Below are 20,570 nucleotides of genomic sequence, written 5' to 3' on the forward strand. Positions count from 1 at the left end.
GCTAATATTTGTTGAGCAGAATTGAACTGTAAAGGCAGCACTTGTATTCATTTAATATTTCCTGACCACCAGGAACCATAAACAAAAAGACTGATCCATTTACTACATTCAAATGTAAAATACTGCACAGAAGTGGAAAAACAAAGTCAAAAGACAAACTGGGAAAGATATACAGACTACATGTGACAAACAAGTAATTTCCTTCCTATCCCGAGAGTTCCCCGAATCATTCACACCAACAACCTAAAAAAAGGTTGGGCAAGGGAAATACATATACCCAGTCCATTATCCACTCATCAACTGTACAGATCAAAGAGCTTCCAGGTGCCCAGCGGGACTGAGGGTGTGAGGCGCGAGGACGCACTCACGGGCTTTGCTTCTGGGAGCGCACGGGGGCGGGGTCCCCTGGGAGGTGACCGTCGGAATCTACAAAATCCAAACTATTGGAACGTTTAGCCTAGGAACTCCACTCTGAGAACTATACCATAGAGATAAAAACAGAACCAGCAAAGAGCCGCAGCTGAGACCTTGCTTCTCACAGCGAACCCGTCAGCAGGAGACCGGTTCGGTGACGGTCCGTCTGCACGAGGGAAACCCGCAGCCACTGAGGAACCGGGCCGAGTCTGCACCCCTTGTGGGAGAATTATTCCAGACTGTATCCTAAGCGAAAAACGCGAAGTACCTCCACTCATGGCCTATGATGCTCCTTTTGTGCAAAGTGAACAAATAAACATGCAGACGTGCTTGCACAGGCAGGCAAAACCTTGAAAACCCTTGACGTTGGCAGCTTCTGGGCAGATTTATTTACACGGCATATACCCTTTCGCATTGTTTGAACCTGCATTTTCTTCTCTGTGTTCAATTTTAAAAGCCTCCCCTCCCAAACGCATACGCAGCTGCTGATGGTTGATCGAGTACTAAAAGCTCGCCAAGCATCAGGGACACAATCTTGAATGACACTGCTCACATCCTCCGGGAGCTTTCGGACACAGTGATTCTCAAAAGGACTGCCTTTTACCACCACACGAGCGGAATCTGCGCTGAGGCTTCCGACAGTGAGACACATGTGAACACGGGGAAGCCGCCTCCTACACACTTGCTCAGTTGACAGTGGCTTTCAAAGGCTTGCCTGACTCCCAGCTTTCTCAAGGCACATCCTGACACGAGTAGTTCATCAGCTTCTCCTCTCCCGAGGGGGAGTCTTGGGAATATAGCAGCGGCAACTCGAACAGCGGTGACGAGGAAGAACCCCGGGACTCTGCCTCTCCAAGTGGTGCAACAAGGTCTTCAACAACCTGGCAGGAGAAGGGCCTCCTGAGGTCGTCGGGGTGTGTGCAGAGACGCGAGCATGGAACCAGGAAATCAGTGAAGACAAATTTGGAACTGAAGAGCTTAGCCTGCGTAGAGCCACATTATGATTACATGTGTTAAGGGTTTGCTGAACAAAAATGCCCAGTTAGTCTGGCCTCAAAAGGACTTCATAGAAAATACACCTCTAGAAACCAGCTGTCAAAGGGCTATGGCATCACTACAAAACCACGGTAATCAAGGCAGGGCGGTGCTGGTGCAGGGGTGAACATGCAGATCAACGGCCAGGACGAAGGTCCAGAAACAGACCCTCTGTCAAACGCAATCAATTCACGTGCAACTAAAAGGCAGCAAGACAATTCAGCAGAAGTCAGTCTTTCCAACAAATGATGCAAGGACAGCTGGACAGCCACATGGAAGAGAATGAAGCTGGACTCCTACCTCACACCATATACAAAGAAGAACTCTAAATGGATCAAAGACTGAATTTATAAAAGCTAAAACCATAAAACTCTTAGAAGAAACACAGGTGTAAATCTTTGGACCTTTTCTTAGCTATGTCACCAAAACCTATGACAACAACAAAATAAATTGGACTTCATCAAAATGAAAAGCTTTTGTGTTTCAAAGAACACCATGAAGTGAAAATACAACACACACAGAACGGGAGGTAAAATTTACAAATCATCTTATAAGGGACTTGTATCTAGCATATGTAAAGGACCCCAGCAATTCAGTAATAAAGATAAATAAGTAAAGACTCGATTTAAAAATGAGCAAAGGACCTGAATGAACACTTCTCCAAAGAAGATATACAAGTGGTCAACACGCACATGGTAAGATGCTTGACATCATTAGCCATCAGGGGAATGCAGATCGAGACTACACGGAGATACCAACTCACACCCACTAGGATGGCTGTAATCAAAGGCAGGTAGTATTAAAGAGGATGTGGAGAAATTAGAACTCTCATACGTTGTAAAATGGTGCTGCCACTTTGGAAAATAGTTTGTCAGTTCCTCAAAAGGTGGAACACAGTTACCATATGACCCAGCAATTCAACTGCTAAGGTATATATATCCAAGAAGTAATGTCCACACAAAAACGTGTAAACAAAAGTTTAAGAAGCAACATGTCTTGTAACATAGCCAAAAAGTGGAAACGACCCAAGTACCCATCAACTGATGAATGGATAAATAAAAGGTGGTCCACCCACAATGGAAGGTTACTCAGGAATAAGAAGGAATGAAGTACTGGTACATGCAACATGGATGAAACTTGAAAACATTAGGCTAAGTGGAAGAAGCTGGTCACAAAAGACCACATATTGTCTAATTCTGTTTCCAGAAATGTCCAGAACAGGCAATTCTAGAGACAGAAAGTAGATTAGTAGCTGCCGAAGTGCTGGGGAACTGGGGAGGAAGGGGGTGTAGGAAAAACCAAAGAATGTGTGCTGACAGGTACAGGCTTTCTTTCCAGGGTGAAGTCTTATAAAATCAGCTGTGGGGATGGCTGCACAACTCTGTCAGTATAAAAACCACTGCCTTGTACACTTTAGGTAGATGATTTATATGGTACACAAATTGCATCTCAATAAAATTGCTATTAAAAAAAAAAGAGCTAGGCCAGGACAAACAGCTATCTGAGGCATGCTGCTGTTGCTCTGCACATTTAGAAAGGTGACATTACAATTCCAGACCCTTAACCAAGCTTTAAAGTGCTGTAATGCTTCTTACACAGTAGGTATTAACCTCTTGTCCGGTCCTATTTTAATCCATCATTTTTGGAGCAATCAATACCAATTAAAAAACTTCTGAAACAATTCACCTTTTATTCAAATAGAGTCACATTTGAAAATCAAGGTCATATAGTTTAAAAGCATCTGACCTGGGTTTTAGATTAGGACCAAGGAGACGGATAGTCTGTTGTCAGCAGAAACTCGCTCCAGCCCAAATGAGAAAAAGGAACACCAACTAATTGTTTTCACCAACTTCCCAGTAAACATCAAATTTTACCAAATAATGTGTTTTGTAAAACGATTCTGCACATGAAACAAACCAGATTTTATTTTAAAAAGTAGTGAGTCTGAGAGCTGCTCCACAATCCAGCCCAGCCACCAGGCGAAATATCCCTGTTTGTGTATCACACAGCGCAGCTCAGCAGCAGCCTCGCCCCTGTGCTGCGGGCGCTGGACGAACCCCGAGTCACTGTGTCCACCTCGCCCTGCAAGTAGAAATATCACTTCTAAGAGAAATCACCTTTTCTTCCCGTCACACCCTGCCTTCAGGGTGTCCAGTGTCCAGTGTCCAGAGACTTTAGTCACGGACTCCTTCCACTAAGTCTTTCCTCAGAGAAAGATGAAGAAAACAGGCTCCTTTGCCGCCACTGAACAGTCCTGCTTCCTGAACCTTATGTAAACCCCAGGGAGGGAGTGAGCCAGGTAGGGGTCCTGGTACCGCCCATCTACCCTGCATGCCCCTCCCAGGGGGCTCCTCCCTGCCTCTCCCCCCACCTCGCCCTCCGGGGGACCATCTCCAGATGACTCTCCAGACGTGCCTCCAGCTTCCCTCGTGGAGTCGCCCACCTCATCCCCCGTCCTGGGAGGCACTGCTTTCCTGTCACCTCCATCCAGTCCTTCCTTGCTTGAGTCTTACTCCTCCTTGCAGACCCAGAGAAGCTCAACTCTCCACGCAGCCCTTCCTGACCTCCCCGACCTTCGAGAAGGCTTGTAAACTCGGCGACCCGGCAGAGCCAGCAGCAGTCCGCTCTCACCACGGCTCGGACAGTGAACACAGAGGACACAGGGCTGCCCCTGCAAGAACTGAAGGTCTTTCCGGGCAAGGCCTAGAAGGTCTTAAAAGATTACAGCCATCACTTATTAAACATATTCATCTGCTTCTAAGTTAAATAAACAATTTTAATGCAAACATTCAATAGGGCATCTTTCCCATCGCTCCCAAGATTTCGGCTCTTTCTGCTGCTGTAGGCATGGGCGGCTTCACCCCACTCTGTCTTCGCTGGAGCATGATAGAATGCTGCGTGTGCACAGAAAAGAGAAGAAACCGCAGTCAGTGACGCACTAAATGCTACCCATCGGCCAGCAACCTGCTGTTGCTTCTTCAAAAACGGAATATAAGAACACCACGTTTAAGAAAAATTAAAAATGAATTCTAGGACTCCAGATAATGTCTTCAGACTATAAACCAATTAAATAGACGTGACTATTCCCGTAGGAAGGACCTGTTAACTGGGATGGGACAAATCGTTTAATTCCGAGAGCAAAGTACAGCACATTGAGAGGAGCTACCACGTAACCGCCAGACGAAACCAGCAGGAAACACCACAGAGGGAGAGGAACAGACATGGCATGCCAGTGTCCCGGAGAAAGGGACCACGGGTGGCAATGGGAGGGGTAGCCTGGGACGTGCTGTACAGGGTAGGGCACCCGTTCTATTCACCTCCAGAAGCCTAAAATCAGAACAAGGGTATCGTTTTAGGGCTGCAGGTACTTGTACACGTCGGAAGACCCACCTCTGTCAGAGCTGCATCCTTACCCGCGGGAGTGGGGCAGGGCGGCTAACAAGCGCTCCCAAGGGTCCTTTAGGGCACACAGAGGTTAAGTCAAAGAGCTCAAGGCTCCTCTGCCATCACTGAGAGAGCAGTGTGGGCACTGACGAGTTGCAGGCTCCAGCTTCGAGCCTCAGAGACGAGCCCTAACATCAGGGCACCCGGGCTGGGCTTACCCAGAACTTGCGGCAGCTTCTGTACTTCAGGAAGTAAGCGGAGCACCTCTCCTTGTCATAGTTATTCTCGTCCATACATCTGGTGGAAGCATCGGACTCCTTAAATATGTAAGACAGGTATCATTTAAGAGGTGGAACGGCATCTTAAAAAAAGGACAGACTTCTGAAGCTGCTTCCCCACCAGAGCAGGTAATTTTAATGAACAGAAATGGAATTATCTTTCCAACTATCCCAGCATTCATTCTGCTTGAAGCAGACATCTTCCTTTTCATAGTCTGGGTCAGTTTTCCGAATATCTGATCACAGGAATTTGAGCTGAAGCACTGACTGGCTCACCTAACCCAGTACCAGTTAACAAAGGCAAGGTGCGCTGAGCTCGACATCACCACCGCGCGGTGAGAGGCAGAACCTGGCCTCCCGACTCGCAGAGCAGCCCTCCGCCTCCGCCTCCTCCAAGTTCCCGCTTGGACTTGAGTGTTTGATGTTAAGCTGGTTTCAAGATCCTAAGTCGCTAATGACTGGTCTACATCAAGGTAACTTAAATTAATGACATTCATCTCACTGTATTTTTGGCTGTCACTCACTCCACTACACAAGTTTATACACTATTATGCAAGCAATTTTAATAGCTATCATTAATATCACTTCAAAACCAGAGTGAGCAACACAGGACTGTGAGTTCCAAGGAGGGCAGCTGCCATTTGCGAGTCACATGTAAGGTCTCTGAGCTGGAAGGAGACTGGATAATTAATTTCAAAGTGAGAGACATGATTCTGGGATGCCATCTACAGGGAAGCCTTAAACAAACGGGTAGATAATTTGCTTCACAGATCTAAGAAACGTGGTCTATCTAAAGAGACTTAATAAAGCTGTTAAAACAGATTTCATATATAGAACGAAACTAATGTTCTATGCCAAATATTTAATGAATGTGTGTCTCGGGAAAATGCACATAGGATCGGGGAATACGCTTTTCACAGACCCTGTCTGATAACTGCATTGTTCAAGGATGACAATGCCACAAGGAAGTACTATGAATAATATCAAATAAATGCCAATAAAAGTGTACTATTACAACCAAATATTTCGTTTATAATTCCTTTCTGAAAACCTTTAGGATTTAAATAGGCTAATTCTGTTATCAGCCCCTTACTCTCCGACAGGTTGCCTCAAGGATGTGATGAAATTATTGCTATCAAAACAGAAATTTCAGTGACAGTTTAAAAATACCTACTTTCCCACTAAAGATTTTCCTCAGTGTTACATACACATGCCTAATGTTACAGTGAAAACTAAACACTTGTATATTACACAAATAAGGGGAACTTAAAAGAGATGCTAGCTAAATCATGAACATTTTAAAACGCTCTAGTGAAATAAGGATACACTGACCAGAAACATTTTTTGTACAGAAATAACTTTATTTAAGAACTGCAGAAAACAGATGCCCATGCAATCAGAAGCCTGTTCCAACTTAACACTCATGACAATTAAGAGCAAACCACCTTACCGACAAGCAAGGGTTTACATCAGGATCTCTCAGCTTCCGTGTGACCATGGGCATCCTGACAGTCTTCTTACTGCAGGCAGATGTTGAGGAAAGAGTTACATGGTGGGGTGACAGAAAATGCATCCGCAAATCTCATTAGCTCCGACAGTACTTGAGCACTTAATTTTGGCATAATGATTATCCAGTGAGGAACTTCACGTACCCTCTGTATTTTCAGAATAAAGACTTTATAAGTTTCTCCTTTGCACTGTCTTGTGTCTCAGCACAAAGGCCATATTTAAATTACTTATGTCCATTTACTGAAATTTGATTACAATGTCCAGAAGAAAGATAGTTCAGCTAAAATTCAGTTTTACTTTATTCCTATTTCTAAAGGTTAAGCAATTAAATGTATTAACAAAACCAAAGAATGTGGCATGCATTCTAACGATGACTTCCTTATTACAAGTGTGGAATAATTTAGTACAACTCACCTTTAGCAAAAACATTTGCTACCTTAAGTACCTGAATGTCTACTCCAAGGCCAGCCCTAGAGTGGCCAATATGCCAGAAAACCAAGTTATTGCTTGGCTGACATTTTGAAAAGTTAAAAAGAGAAATCTGAAACTTAACTTCCAGCGGTATCCGCTATTTAATTGATACTTCCCTGGACTGAAAGAAGTCAGGGATTGCTACTGTGGTTCACTAATCTTCCAACGAAAGCCCTACACAGATGCAGCTTTTATACCAGAAGCTTTTAGACCACGGTTCTCTAAGAGCCAACTGGTGATTCCAAGTCAAGTCCCGTACTCACACAACAGGTATATATATACCCCAGGACAACGCTCTCTACAGCGGAGTTAACTGAAATTGGTAAGATTATTATCTTCAAAGATATGGTATACAGAGAACCTAAAAGAGAAAATTTTAAAAAAAGTCAACTGTTACTATTTTAAAAATAATTTTTGGTTTCAATATGTTAGTATACTCTCAGCGAGCAGCCCACAAATATTTTAAATCCTCTGCACTAAGTGTAAGGTGCTTCCTACCGAACTCTTCCGGCTTAGCTGCCTTTTACCTGAAGATCAAAGGAGAAGCCAGCAAACAACGCAGGATGACCTACCCAGCACCACTGAATAAACAACTGTCCCTGTGACCAGACAGAGGCCAGAGTTTTTGTACGAAATGGTTTCTCCTTCCTTGCTCAAGGTCAGACCATCCCCAAATATCAGTCATGTTAAAAGAAAGAAAGTACATTCAGGAAAAACAATCAAACCCCACAAGCTCCTGAAAAGTGAAGAGATTCTGAGTCAAGAGTCACCTAGTTCAGCTTCTCTATCAAGGGAAAGATGAGGCTCAAGGAGATAACCTTTGCAAACAAAGATGGAAAAGAGTCTAACCATTCTGGGGTCCTTTACTTTTAGTACCACTAAATAACCCTTTGATGAGTTCCCTCGAGCAATACATGAGTACGCCTAGCTAACAAGAAACCTCTTGGCAAAAAGGAAATTCCACATGTTCAACTACATCTGGGAGCTTCCCCCTCTCCTGAATTACAATTCTTTTGCAGACTTGACTTCTTCTTAAGGGAGATGACAACGCTACGTAGTTCACAGCCTTCTTTTTTTACATCTGCCCTACGCTGTGAAAACACAGAATTCTGCTTAGCTACTCATATTCCTTGGATATAATCTCAGCAAGGATCAGATGCAGAGAAAACTCAGGTGGTCTGCCTTACATCAAAGTATTGTACTTTGCATTTTATCATCACCAGTCAGGAATTCTTTAAAAATAACACCTAGGTAACATCACGTATGCCCAATCAGGTTTGCGATTATTCACATTTCATTTCCTTTCCCCTCTGGGTTCTAAACACAAGTCAGAGTAACTTCCGAAGGTCACCCTGCGTGCATCCTCATGCAGTAACTAGAAATGAAGAGGAAAAGCCAAAGCACAGGAGGAGCGGGGCCGGAGGGAAGCCCGAGGGTTCCGCTGGACAGACCTTACCTACCTGCTTTCTAAAGGTACTGAACAAACGTTACCAAGCTCTACTATCAGAGGACAATCAAAAAGAAATCAAAGGTTTGAGGGAGGGGCCGCAAAAGCACAGCACATTGGAGGAACGGCTTGAAAATCTTTCCTAAAAGGCAACCTGCTTAGAAAAGTATTTCTTGGTTCCCCTTTCAGTGGTTCACGTCCCAACTCTCCAGCAGCTCTGCAGGGTAAGGGGGAAGGGAGCGCTGAACATGTCCATGTCCCCGTGCGGGTCTCGGCAGAGACAAGGGGCTGCGGCTCTCCTCAAACCCAGAGGCAACTGTCGGGAAACAGCAACGCGTCCTGCGAGGCCCGAGAGCCTTTAACGCATTGCTGGGTGCAGACAAGCAGGGTCAGGAAGTCGGGGTAGCACTGCTGGGGGGGGGGCGGGTAACGGCGCGGAGGTCGAGCAGAGACCCTGGAGAGACGCGAGCCCCAGGCCTCGCCGCCTTCCGCGGGGCTGCCGGTGCGCCCAACGGTGGACGGCGGGCACAGGTGAGAACACCTTGCTTCGACCTTCGACGGTGCCGTGAAGGGCAGGGAGCTAGGAAGCCGCAGGAAACTGGGGGCAGGGGTAGCAATTACGCCCCAAAGGTTGAGAAGGAGAGTGAAGGAAGAACTGAGGGTGCCCGGGCTCGGGGCACCTTCCTCGCCCCCGGCCCGAACAGACCCGGGTCGCGGGGAGGAGGTGCCACGAGAAAGGGCCTGCGCCGAGGCGAGGCCTGGTGGAAGCGGCTTCACGCGGAAGAGGCGGACTCGGGCCCCGCGCCGGCCCGCGCGCGCCCCTCGCTCCCCGCATCCCTGCAGCCGCCGCGGAGAGAAGGGCGGGGGACCACTCACCTCGGGCGGCCGCTCCGCCTGCGCCCAGGCCGTCTCCAGCTCCAAACACGTCAATGGCTCACGCAGCTGGACCTTAAGTAGCGCGCATCCCAACGTGCTGCCCCCGCTCCCCGGCGGCCGCCCGGCCAATCGACGCGCGCTGCCGCCTGACTGACAGTCGAACCGGGCCTTGCGCGGCGGGGGCGGGCGGGCCTCGCCCCGCCCACAGCCGGCGGGAGGAGGGCCGAGGAGGGAGGAGTGGGCGGGGCGGGGCACGCGGCCCCCGCCCCCGGCCCCGCCCCACCGCGCCCCCGGAGCCGCGGCCCGCCTCTTAACACTTCGGCTTGACGGGCGGTGACCCAGGCCAATCGGCGGGCGCAGCCCTAGCGGCGGCAGCGCCCAGTGGCCGGCCCCAGGGCGGAGCGCGCGGGGGGCGGGCGCAGCGGCGGGCGGGGGCAGGGGGCGGGCCGGCGAGAGGCGGGGGCGGCGGCCGAGCAGCCGGGGGAGGCGGCGGTGGGCGCGACGTCGGCGGCGGCGGCGGCGGCGGCGGCGGCGGCAGTTGCAAGTTGGGCTGCAGGGGCAGCGCATACACTACAATGGCTGCTGGAAAGAGGCGTAAGGAAACAATTTCCAGGCCCGCCGCGTCCAGCCCGAAATATGAGAAAAAAATTATTAGAAATTCCGCGGGCGGTGTAAAGGCGGCGGACGGGCCGGAGGGAGGATGTTAAAGCCCCGCGGTGAGTTCTCCCGGGGTCCGGGGCGGCGGAGAGGCGTTTAGCGGGAGAAATATCAGGGTTATTTAAATTATGGGACTAGCCGAGGGGGCAGAGGAGCAGCGGCGGCGGCAGGAGGAGGAAAAGTTTGTGCTACTCTCAGCCCCTGCTCAGGACCCCAGAGGGGAAAATAATAATAAAAAATAAAATAAAATAATTCGGCGGGGGTGTGAGGACTCCCGAAGTCGCTCCTGACAGGGCAGGGGGCGATGCGGCTGGAGACCCGAAGGTGAGGTCGGTGGGAAAAAAAAAAACCCCTTTATTCAGGGTCTGGAAAGTTTGAAAAGTTTTCCTCCTCCTCCTCCTCCTCCTCTCTGGTGCTGTGAATATTGTGACAGCGGCAGCGGCAGCAGCGAGAGCGGAAGACATTAGAGACCCGAAAAATCAGGGAAAAATTAATATAAATTCGGTTTTGAGAGTAAACTCTCCGCATTTTCCACCAAAACATCCCGGGGGAAGGTCGCTCCCCAAAGGGCCTGGCGGAAACCCGCAGTCGGCAATATTTGGGGGGCACTTTGAGTGACTTGGGGTAACTTTGCCCCTTTTTCAAAAGAGGTTTTTCTTTTTGGGGGAAATGAATTTGTTTTTGCCCTTTCCTCAGGTGGGCGAGCCGGGGTCGGGGTGCGGGGTCTGCGGGGCGGTGTGAGCCCTGGGTGTGTGGCCGCGGGGGGAGGGGGTGCTAAATGAAAGCAGGAGATCTGCACAGAGCAGGGACAGCTTGTTGTCAGTATCATAAACAACCAAAATGGAGGGAGAACTCAGGCATATAACCAAATAAAAATTTTTTAAAAATCGCAAAAAATCCCTAAAAATCCGGGATGCTCCCCCTTTTCTCGCTAAAGGTAAAAGTATGAACCGCCTTTCCCCTGAAGTCCATTTTGACTTTGCAGGGACCAAGGAGTTAATATTTATTTATTTTTTAAAACTTTCGAAGGGCAAAAGCCTTTTATAACTCAACCCACAATGAGAAAACGTGAAAATCCGATGCTAGAGAAGGAGGGGGAGGGAGGGGGGAGGTGGTAGTGCAGAAACTGCTAAACTTATTGGTAATGTGGACTGATCTGAGATAAGATAAACACTGTATTTGCTATTTTATAACTCTCTTTTAATGATCGTTGCGGGGTTGTTTTTTTTTTTGGTGGAAAAAAAAGTGATGCCATTTTCTTAATAGAGTTAATATGTGTGATTGGAAGAATAAACCTTTCCGGCTTTAGATTGCATTTTCGTCGCATTTATGCTTCAGGTTTTGTTAGTGGCTCCCTCCTTTCTTTCAGCCAGGCTCTGCAGAGCAGGGGTAGAGAGGTGATGTTGCACAGAGAGGCTGGTGTGCAAGAATGGAGCACCTTTTGGGGTGGGGTGGGGAGTTGCTTGGTTTCTCCCTTCCTGACACGTTTGCTTCACCTGTTCATCCTCAGTAAAGAATGTTAAGCTGAGGTTTTCTGGTTTTACGTGTAGAAAAGGATGGTGCCTCTTGCATCACATTGAAGTTAATGGGAAAGTGCTGCTGATGTTGGTTCCACGTGGGATATGGGACAGAGCAGGGCATTTTAAAGGGACAGCTTCTCTTTTCTTATGATTTTCATCACCTACACAGACTTACTGCGTGAGGACCAGAAGCAGAGGAGCTGGGAGGGTGTGGTGATGGGAGAGCCTTCTCTTTCCATTACTCAAGTGCACCCACCTTAGCAGTGATGGAGGGGAGGGAGGGATAAGCAGGCTCAGCAGAAGATGGGTATTGTGGAGATCAGTTTGTATCCGAGCTGTTCTTTTGTGTAACCAGCCCTCCCAGGAACTTTTCATGTTACATTGCTTTGCTTTGGAAGCTGATTTTGGAAGGAATTGTGGAAAAATGGAAATAGCTTAAGGTGTGTGGTGTAATGGTATAGCATTATTGAACAGTTATGAATTCTGTGCAGTGAGATCAAAGAGCTGTGTATGCCCATAATGTAATTTTACAGCCATTTTGTAAAAGCTGTAAAATACCTAATATTCAGTTTGGCTTCAGGTACATTGAGGACTTATGGTTGAAAACTGCAGACAGAGTGGTGGAGATTCTTTTACACTGTAAGCAGTAGGCATTTCTTTAAGGAAAAAAAAGCACATACACCAACACCATGGAAAGGTTCACGTATACCCATTTTAAAACCCCATCCTATACATGTGCTATAACTCTGCGCCTTGGGAATCAAAAGATTTCAAAACCTTGTGACCTGTCAGTCTGCATCTTATAAGTTGAATTTATTTGTGTTATTTCACAGGAAATGTTTACTGGTCATAAACTGCTATTGCCTCTAATGGTTTAGATTTTCACAATATTTTTCAGAATTTAAAATGTGTAAGTTGTTTGCTGTGCTCTATTGGAGATTAAGGTTAATCTTGAATAGAATTTACTTGTGTTCCGTTTTCCACAGGTCTATGAAGTTTCTGGAATAAATGCCTATTTTCCTTTGTTTTTATGATTTATAGAAGTGGATTAAAATTAGGGCTGGGTTTTTAGACTTCTTATACAGAACATTTTTCTTGCCATACTGTACAAACAAATTATTATTTTGAAGTCTAGTGTATGTTAGCCTGTGTTCACATCTGAGCTCTCATCTGCACCTTTCTGTAAATCCCTTCATGATAGTGTTACATCGGTGTAGTGTTTGAGAACATCATCTTGTGGTTTCTAATTTTTGGAAGCAATTACAGCTTTCTAAGAACTCATTAAAAAATTAATGCCGTGAACTATTGCGAAATCAGATTTGATTGAAAAGTGACTGAACCGTCAATGGAGAGGAGAAACTCCTCCCCCTCCCCAAATAATCTTTCCAGAGAGTTCAGAATGCCATTAATACTTATAAAATCTCTGAAGTTTATCTGACATTTTCATTGTATTTTGGCTCGAGACAGTTATATTGGCTATAAGTAGTCAGAATTAGGCTGTGTGTTTAAAATAAGTGAGACTTTTAGATCTTGAATTGTTGCCACTTTGACAAACCAAATGCTAATATCAATAAATTCAGTTTCTGTAAAAGTGAAGGAAAAGTGTTTCTTCCAGTTATAGTAGACGACTGATAATTCAGGTCATTTGGACACTTTCAAGTTATGATTAGTTAGTTCATTGTCACCCTAAATAAAAGTGCTGGTATTGTGATTTTTTTTTTTCCTATCTCACCAAGGGTGGCAAAAAAAACTTTCTTCATGATTGGGTTTTACACAGCTAGCTACTTGTGTGAATCAGAGAATGCACTCACTCTGAGTGTACGAGTATAAAATCTGTAATTCCTTAGAGAGTCTTCTTTAGACGGGGCACAGCACAGTTACTAATTTGACCTGATTGTATTCAGCCTTTTTAATGCCTTAGAAATGCTACCTGTTGAACATCCCTTTTCTCAAGCTACTATTAAATAATACAAACTTAGAGGAGTAATCTTAAGCTTGTTGTGTACTCAAAATCTTTATTTCAGTTAGAATTAGAGAGCCCTCATAGATTGAGATTCTTGTTTGAAATTTATATGCCTAATTTTGCTTTTTTGAAATTCTATAAGGAATGTGGCTGCTGGGAGAGATGATTTATAAATGTGGGCTAATTCTGATAAAATTCTCTATCTATATATTCATGATAGCCTAAGTATTTTAATAAGCAGACATCTTACAGCCAAATAAATTAGTGACTATATTTTTATCAATATAGCTTCAAAATTTTAAGGATACTCTTTGTGTTTTAATGTCATACAAAGGTGTTTTTCCCCCTTCATTTTTACTATAATCCTAGTTGTCACTGTATGCATTTTGGTTTGATATTCGGGAAATTTTCCTTTCTGAGGATTAAATTGTTATTTGCTGAATGAAATATAATGCTCCTGGCTTTGAGATTTGAAAAGCCCAGGAACTGAAACATGTCTCTCTAGCTATCTTTGAAGTTTTGTTTTGATAATCATTTGCCTCTTGAGCTGTGTCAGCAAAATATCGGTCCCTTCCAAGAATGTTTTAATATTTTTTATTTAGCATCTTGTTCTTTGGAAAAAATAATACATATGAAAAATTACCTGTTACACACACATACATGTACACACACACACACACACACACACCCCAAGAAAAAACAAAAAATTTTACTGAATAGCTTTACTTCCACTGCCTGGAATATTTGTTCTTTTTGATGTGTTTCCAAGTGTATAGGAAATAAATACACATTTTTCCTCTTTATATTGATAACATCTTAGGTCCTGTAGTTATTTGAGTAAGGGAAGAGTTTCAGAAGAAGGAAAGAACAACTGAATCTGTTCAGCAAAATCCAATATAGTGAATATGTTAAAGGTAAAACTATAAATTGTCCCTTGAGTCATTTTTTAAATGTTTTAAGAACCTGATAAACACCTTATCTAGAACATCAGATACTTTGAAAATATATCAGTCACTGCAAAGGAGCAAAAATAGACCTTTAATTTCTTTAATTTTAACAAGAATTAATGTAGGCAGCATGTTTAACCAATTAGTAAGTGTTTAGGTAGCTTTGGAAAAGTATTAACAAATAAGTTAAATGTGAGGGCAGGGTATATCAGATTGATGAACTGTAAAGTTAGCTATGATTCTAGAATTCATGCAAGGGAATTCTTTTCCATTTTACAGTAGGACCACTTTGGAGGCAACTAATTTTTACTTTTGTATGCATTTCAGTACCTGTTGTTTGTTTTTTTTTTTTAAAAAGCCTGAACCTGACATCTACTGTGTTACTCCTTTTCATTTACAACAGGGCAGCTTTTATGTCTCATTAGCAAATTTAATTTTTAAATTTAACTTGAGAAATGAAATGCAAATTTTTAGACCATAATGTTTTACAAAAGCATTGGTGTGTAGTTATTAACATTTGAAGTTGTGAGGAATATACATGTCTGAAAGCCTAGTAGACATTATTGCAGGGGCATAATTTGGTTTTTACTTTTAAATCTCTTGGCCTGCTGCCCAGTGGTTTGCATTCTACTGTGTGTCCACCTGTCCCTGCCTCCTCCCTCCAGGGTGGTATTGACAAGGGTATGGTGCTAAGGAACTACCAAGGGTGCTTTGGTATCTCTCTGTTCTGATTCTGTGTATGTATTGGTGTGTGTTGTTGTTAAGGTGTTAAGATTTTTGCTCTTTTTTTTTTTTAATGCTTAGAAAACAAAATCCCATTGTTATGGAACAGAAAAAACATCTCATTTTTAAAAAGTGAAGTGGTGTGATACTGCATTAAAATTGTTAGTATTTAAAAGTCCCTGGATGTCTTGTAAACAGAGTTACTGCAGGATCAGGGTATTAAAAGTAACCACAGTGTGTGTGGGGAATTTGAGATGACGACCTAAGCAATGGGTGTGCCTGAGAAGAATGAATGAATTTAGGCAATTATGTCCTTGGTTAATAGGAGAAGCAATTTGCTTGAGATGTTTCCTTGCATTTTTTTTAAGTGAAAAATTTTCCTAATCTAAAAACATAGAAAACCTAGAAATATTATTGTGTTAGAAAGCAAAAATGTTCTTTTTGGATGCCTTTTTTAAAAAAGAATTTTAAATAATTAGAATGTGTAACAAGAATATTAAGTATGGACTAAAATGTCCAAAATTGGTGGGAAAGAACTAGGTAGATGAGAATATCCGATTAAATAATAATCATGGTAAATTTAAAATTTGACTTACATGAATAAAGAATAACTAACTACATAGTAAATAATAATAAATTTATCCCCCCAAAATGAGAGTGATAGTTGAAGGAATCTATAAGAGACTGTTTTTTAATGCAAATTGCTGGCTCTATGATAACCTTTTAAAAATAGATTCCCCTCAATTTTTCCTCCATATCTTTAGACCTGTATTAAACTAAATTAAATTCTAAGAATAATTTTAGTGGTTATTTGGAATTCTTTATTTTTAAATAAGGAAAAATGATTTTTTGTTATTTTTTTAAAAGGTTAAAGATTATTTTAAATGTGTACCTTAGTGAAGTGTTCTGAAAAATCTCAGAAACTACTGAAAATTATTTTCTTCATTCTTCATCTGAAAGTTTAAAACTTTCCATTAGGTTAATGAAATAAATTGTAAAACCTTAGTCTCAGAACAATGTACTTTGTGAACTTTTTAAGGGCAATTTAAATCATTTCTTACAGGCTTCATAACATTTAAAAAGCTTTTCACAAGTAAAGATAAGAACATTCACAAAGTTCTTAGTTTCTGAGATGTTTTTAGGTGTATGCTGACAAAGAATTTTCTTTCCCATTTATTAGTTAGCAATTGATTTTCTGAAGGAGAATCTGGACCTATTACAGCCTTAAGTTCGGGAGTGGAATTTTCCTTTACTATTAGACAGTATTTTGAGGGTAGAGCATACAGCTTTCCTTCAAGGCTCTTCACAGAGTGTGGTGATCTGCATTGCAGAGTCTGGAGCTCTGCCTTTTTTTGAGAGTGAGAAACTCATTTTAGGCTTTCAGATATTAAATATCTGAATTATTGTCTCAAACCAGTATTAGAATTGCATATGTGTTTGTTGATTATTTATGCTATCCTCTCTTTTAGCTTCTAAATATGGGAATGTTCATACTCAGGTTAAATGCTACAACTAAAGGGCTGCCATTTGACTTTTTAAAAAATATATGTATCTTTTAAATCTATGGTTAGACATTAGAGCCTTTAATTTTGAGTTACATTTCTGGTGACTGTTAAACTGGAAATCAGTTAGAGAATGAGGAACTTAGTCCCTTTGGCTAGTAGGCAAAATTAGAAAGAATTCAATCAATTTTTTCACTTGAAGATACTTTAGTAAAAAGCTGATTGAACTGTTCTTGACTAGAATTTTGAGAAATTGAATCTGGAAGCTTGAGGTGGTTCAGATGTGCAGGTTCAAAATAGCACCAGTTGGATTTTAGTCTACTAGACTTTCTCAGTAACTTGATTTTGTTTTCTTGTATTGTCTTAATGCTGGAATTACATAGAGTCTGCATCACTTTTCATCACTTGTCATCTAAAAGACTTATAATAATAGGTTTTATTTTATCAACTTCAGGCAATGAAATGAAAATACAGTTTTATATAAGAGTACATTACCTTTTTCAAGCTACTTTGTGCATTTCCTGAGTATAATCTCTTTAACTGTTCCATTCCAAAGGAGGGAAATTAGCTCCATGACTTTAAAACTAAATTTGTTCTAAATTTGCGGTTTATGGGAGAGTTGTCACTTTATATATTTGGATAAGATCTATTATAACCTTAAAAATGAATATTAATATGACCATCATATCTGACTATAAGCTACAGCTCAAACATGAATTTACTTTCCTTGTATTTCTAAAACTGTTTTCTAAATAAAACTGAGAAATGTTTTTCATATGTTTTTTCTAATTTGTTATTGTCTGAAGTGATTTAATTGGGTAAAATTTCCATTTCAATTATGTTTCTCTTCTAATATTAATGGAATTTTACTTGAAAATTACTATTCAAAGGTACAGTGTTTCAGCACTAAAATAGAATTAGATGTATAATTCTAATTATATAGGTATGTTAATTATACCAAGAGTGGTGGAAGCAGCCCTAGCAGTTCTTATTTGGAATAGTTTAAAATGTTTCAAAGAAAGTGCCTGTGAGTATAAGGCACACCTCTAACAGCAGTTTATAATACTTTATGCTTTTTTTTGTTTCTGCTTCATAAAATTTGAGCATCCTCAGAGCTACTGTCATGCAAACAAATCACTGATTTAACTATGCCCTGTGTAAAGGTGCCTGTACCAGGTTTAGCTTTTAATGTAGTTTTCTTTAGCTTCCTTACAAGGAAAAGGTGTAAGACAGATATTCCTTAGTAATAATTTGGTGCACATCACATTTTAAAAGATATTATAAGTAAAATATATTGTCATAATTGTTTACTCAAAATGAAAGTAAATTATCTAGTAATAGTTTTAATTAGACACAGAATGAGGTTTTAAATACTTAACTGGATAACTTGATGTACTGCTGAAATATAGAGAATTTTCATTGAAAATTGCTTTTGTACCTGAATCTATTTTTCTGTGCCTAGAAGTTTGTAAATAAAAGTGAACAAATATAAAAGTTTGGCAGTTTGTAGAAGTTCCTAAACATGTATCCCTTAACAGTTAATTAAAATATATTTTTCAAATACATGGGCAAAATTACTTCAAAAACCATAATATATTCAATCATTGTAGTTATTTTTCAAATAAAAGTGGTGGTGAATGGGTTAGTATTGTTTTTATCCACATCAGTTGACTATCTATTGTAGTCAAAATTTTTAATCATTAAGCATTTAATACTCTTAAAGATACTTTAGTTTTTTTTTAAGTGGAATAACAGGGTTTTCCTTAAAACCTTTTCTTTCTGGACATTATAGCATAATTAAGATAGTTATTTTAGAACTCTAACTGCTTTTATTTAATAAGAGAATTCCTGTTCCCAAGATCATGTTGTTCTTAGGAGAAGCTCCTATCTTGAAGGACTCTTAATCATAGCTCAGGTTATCTTTTTAAAATATATACTAGAAACTTTTCTTCTTTCTAGAGTTAGGCGTTTATCACTATGAACTTCCCTCTTTGGACTGCTTTTGCTGCATCCCATCAATTTTGGTGTGTTCCATTTCCATTTTGATTTGTCTCAGGTTTTTTTTTTTTAATTTCTTCTGATTTCTTTTTTGATCTATTGGTTGTTCAGTATCATCTTGTTTAATTTCCACATAGTTGTGAATTTTCCATTTTTCTTTATGTAATTACCTTCTGGTTTCGTACTACTATTGTCAGAAAAGATGCTTGGTATTATTTCAGTCCTCTTAAATTTATTGGGACTTGTTTTGTGGCCTAACATATGATCTGTCTTGAAAAGTTTTCCATATGCACTTGAGAAGAATGTGTATTCTGTTGCTTTTGGATGGAATGTTCTCTAAATGTCTGTTAGGTCTGTCTGGTCTGATGTGTCATATGATGCCAATATTTCCTTATTGATTTTTCTGTCTGGTTGATCTGTCCCTTTATGTAAGTGAGGTATTTAAATTCCCTTCTATTATTGTATTGCTGTGTATCTCTCCCTTTAGGTCTGTTAATAGTTTCTTTATATATTTAGGTGCTCCTATGCTGGGTATGTAAATATTTACAGATATTATAGCTTCTCGTTAAATAAACAACCTTTTAGGGATACTTTAGGAAGTAGGAAAAGAACTTGGGGAGCTAGAAAAATAAGAACAAATGAAGCCAAAAGTTAGTAGAAGGAAGGAAATATCGAAGATTAGATAAAAAATGAGAGACCAAAAAAGATAATAGAAAAGATCAATGAAGTTAAGAGCTGTTTCTTTGGAAAGAAATGAAATTCACAACCTTTAGCCAGAATCACCAAAAAACAAAAACAAAAAAGAGGACTCAAATAAATAAAATTAAGAAGTGAAAGAGCTGGTACAACGAATACCACAGAAATACAAATGATCATAAGAAACTACTGTGAACAGTTCTACACTAACAAATTGGACAACCTAGAAATGGACAAATTCCTAGAAACATACAATCTACCAAGACTGAATTATGATGAAATAGAAAATCTGAGCAGATGGATTATTGGTAAGACAATTGAATCAGTAATCGAAAACCTCCCAAGAATCAGAAGTCCACAGTCAACCAGATGGCTTCACTGGTGAATTCTGCCATACATTCAAAGAAGAATTACAGTCATGCCTCATTTTATTGTGTTTTGCAGATATTTATTACATTTGTGTTTTTCACAAATTGAAGGTTCATAGCAACCCTGTGTCGAGCAAGTATACCAGCACCATTTTTCCAATAGCTTTTGCTTACTTCTGTGTCATATTTTGGTAATTCTCACAATATTTTAAACTTTTCATTGTTGTTATATCTGTTATGGTGATCTGTCATCAGTGTAATCTTTGATATTACTATTGCAAAAGGATTATGACTCCCTGAAGGCACAGATGATGATTAGTATTGTTTAGCAATAAAATATTTTTAATTACATTGTTTTTTTCAGACATAATTCTATTGCACACTTAAAAGACTGCAGTACAGTGTAAATGTAACTTCTTTATGCACTGGGAACACAACAACAAAAATTCATGTGACTGGCTTTTTGCAATATCGGCTACATTGCAGTGGTCTGGAACTGACCCTGCAACACCTCCAAGATATGCCTGCAGTTACAGTCCTTGTCAAACTCTTCTGAAAAATAGAAGAAGGAGGAACCCTTTCAAAATCATTTACAAGAATAACTATTGCCCTGATACCAAAACTGGACAAGGATGCCACAAATAAGGAAAATTATAGACCAAGATCTTTGATGAACATAAGCAAAAATTTTCGACAAAATATTAGCAAACTGAATTCAGTAGTACAGTGAACAGAGCATACACCATGATTAGCTGTGATTTATTCCAGGGATGCAAGGATGG

At 41.3% G+C, this 20,570-nt stretch overlaps 2 protein-coding genes across 11 annotated transcripts in view; one reads left to right on the forward strand and one right to left on the reverse strand.

Annotated features, from left to right (window-relative positions):
* Nucleotides 1–3,125: 3,125 nt before the first annotated feature.
* On the reverse strand, nucleotides 3,126–9,549 carry CHCHD7 (coiled-coil-helix-coiled-coil-helix domain containing 7). Of its 5 annotated transcripts, none has more exons than XM_072951940.1 (5): nucleotides 9,415–9,492; nucleotides 7,374–7,452; nucleotides 6,562–6,631; nucleotides 5,052–5,150; nucleotides 4,205–4,343 (listed from the first exon to the last, which is right to left on the reverse strand). In XM_072951940.1, exons 3-5 carry the CDS (start codon nucleotides 6,613–6,615, stop codon nucleotides 4,239–4,241), a joined length of 258 nt encoding a protein of 85 aa, XP_072808041.1. In that variant the 5' UTR covers nucleotides 6,616–6,631; nucleotides 7,374–7,452; nucleotides 9,415–9,492; the 3' UTR covers nucleotides 4,205–4,238. The 5 variants fall into 5 exon arrangements, with proteins under 5 accessions (XP_072808045.1, XP_072808041.1, XP_072808042.1 ...); XM_072951941.1 differs by having other exon boundaries at nucleotides 7,355–7,452; nucleotides 9,415–9,470; XM_072951944.1 differs by lacking the exons at nucleotides 4,205–4,343; nucleotides 7,374–7,452 and adding an exon at nucleotides 3,126–4,161 and having other exon boundaries at nucleotides 9,415–9,546.
* Nucleotides 9,550–9,874: 325 nt separating this feature from the next.
* The window catches only part of PLAG1 (PLAG1 zinc finger), a 47,426-nt gene continuing 36,730 nt past the window's right edge, over nucleotides 9,875–20,570 (forward strand). For all 6 annotated transcript variants that reach the window (XM_072951945.1, XM_031692160.2, XM_006204673.4 and 3 more), the window contains exon 1: nucleotides 9,875–10,130. The gene's annotated coding sequence lies outside the window, so the exon portion shown is untranslated. The remainder of the gene's footprint in view (nucleotides 10,131–20,570) is intronic.

Source organism: Vicugna pacos, chromosome 29 (genome assembly GCF_048564905.1).
Source record: "Vicugna pacos chromosome 29, VicPac4, whole genome shotgun sequence".
Lineage (NCBI taxonomy): Eukaryota > Metazoa > Chordata > Mammalia > Artiodactyla > Camelidae > Vicugna > Vicugna pacos.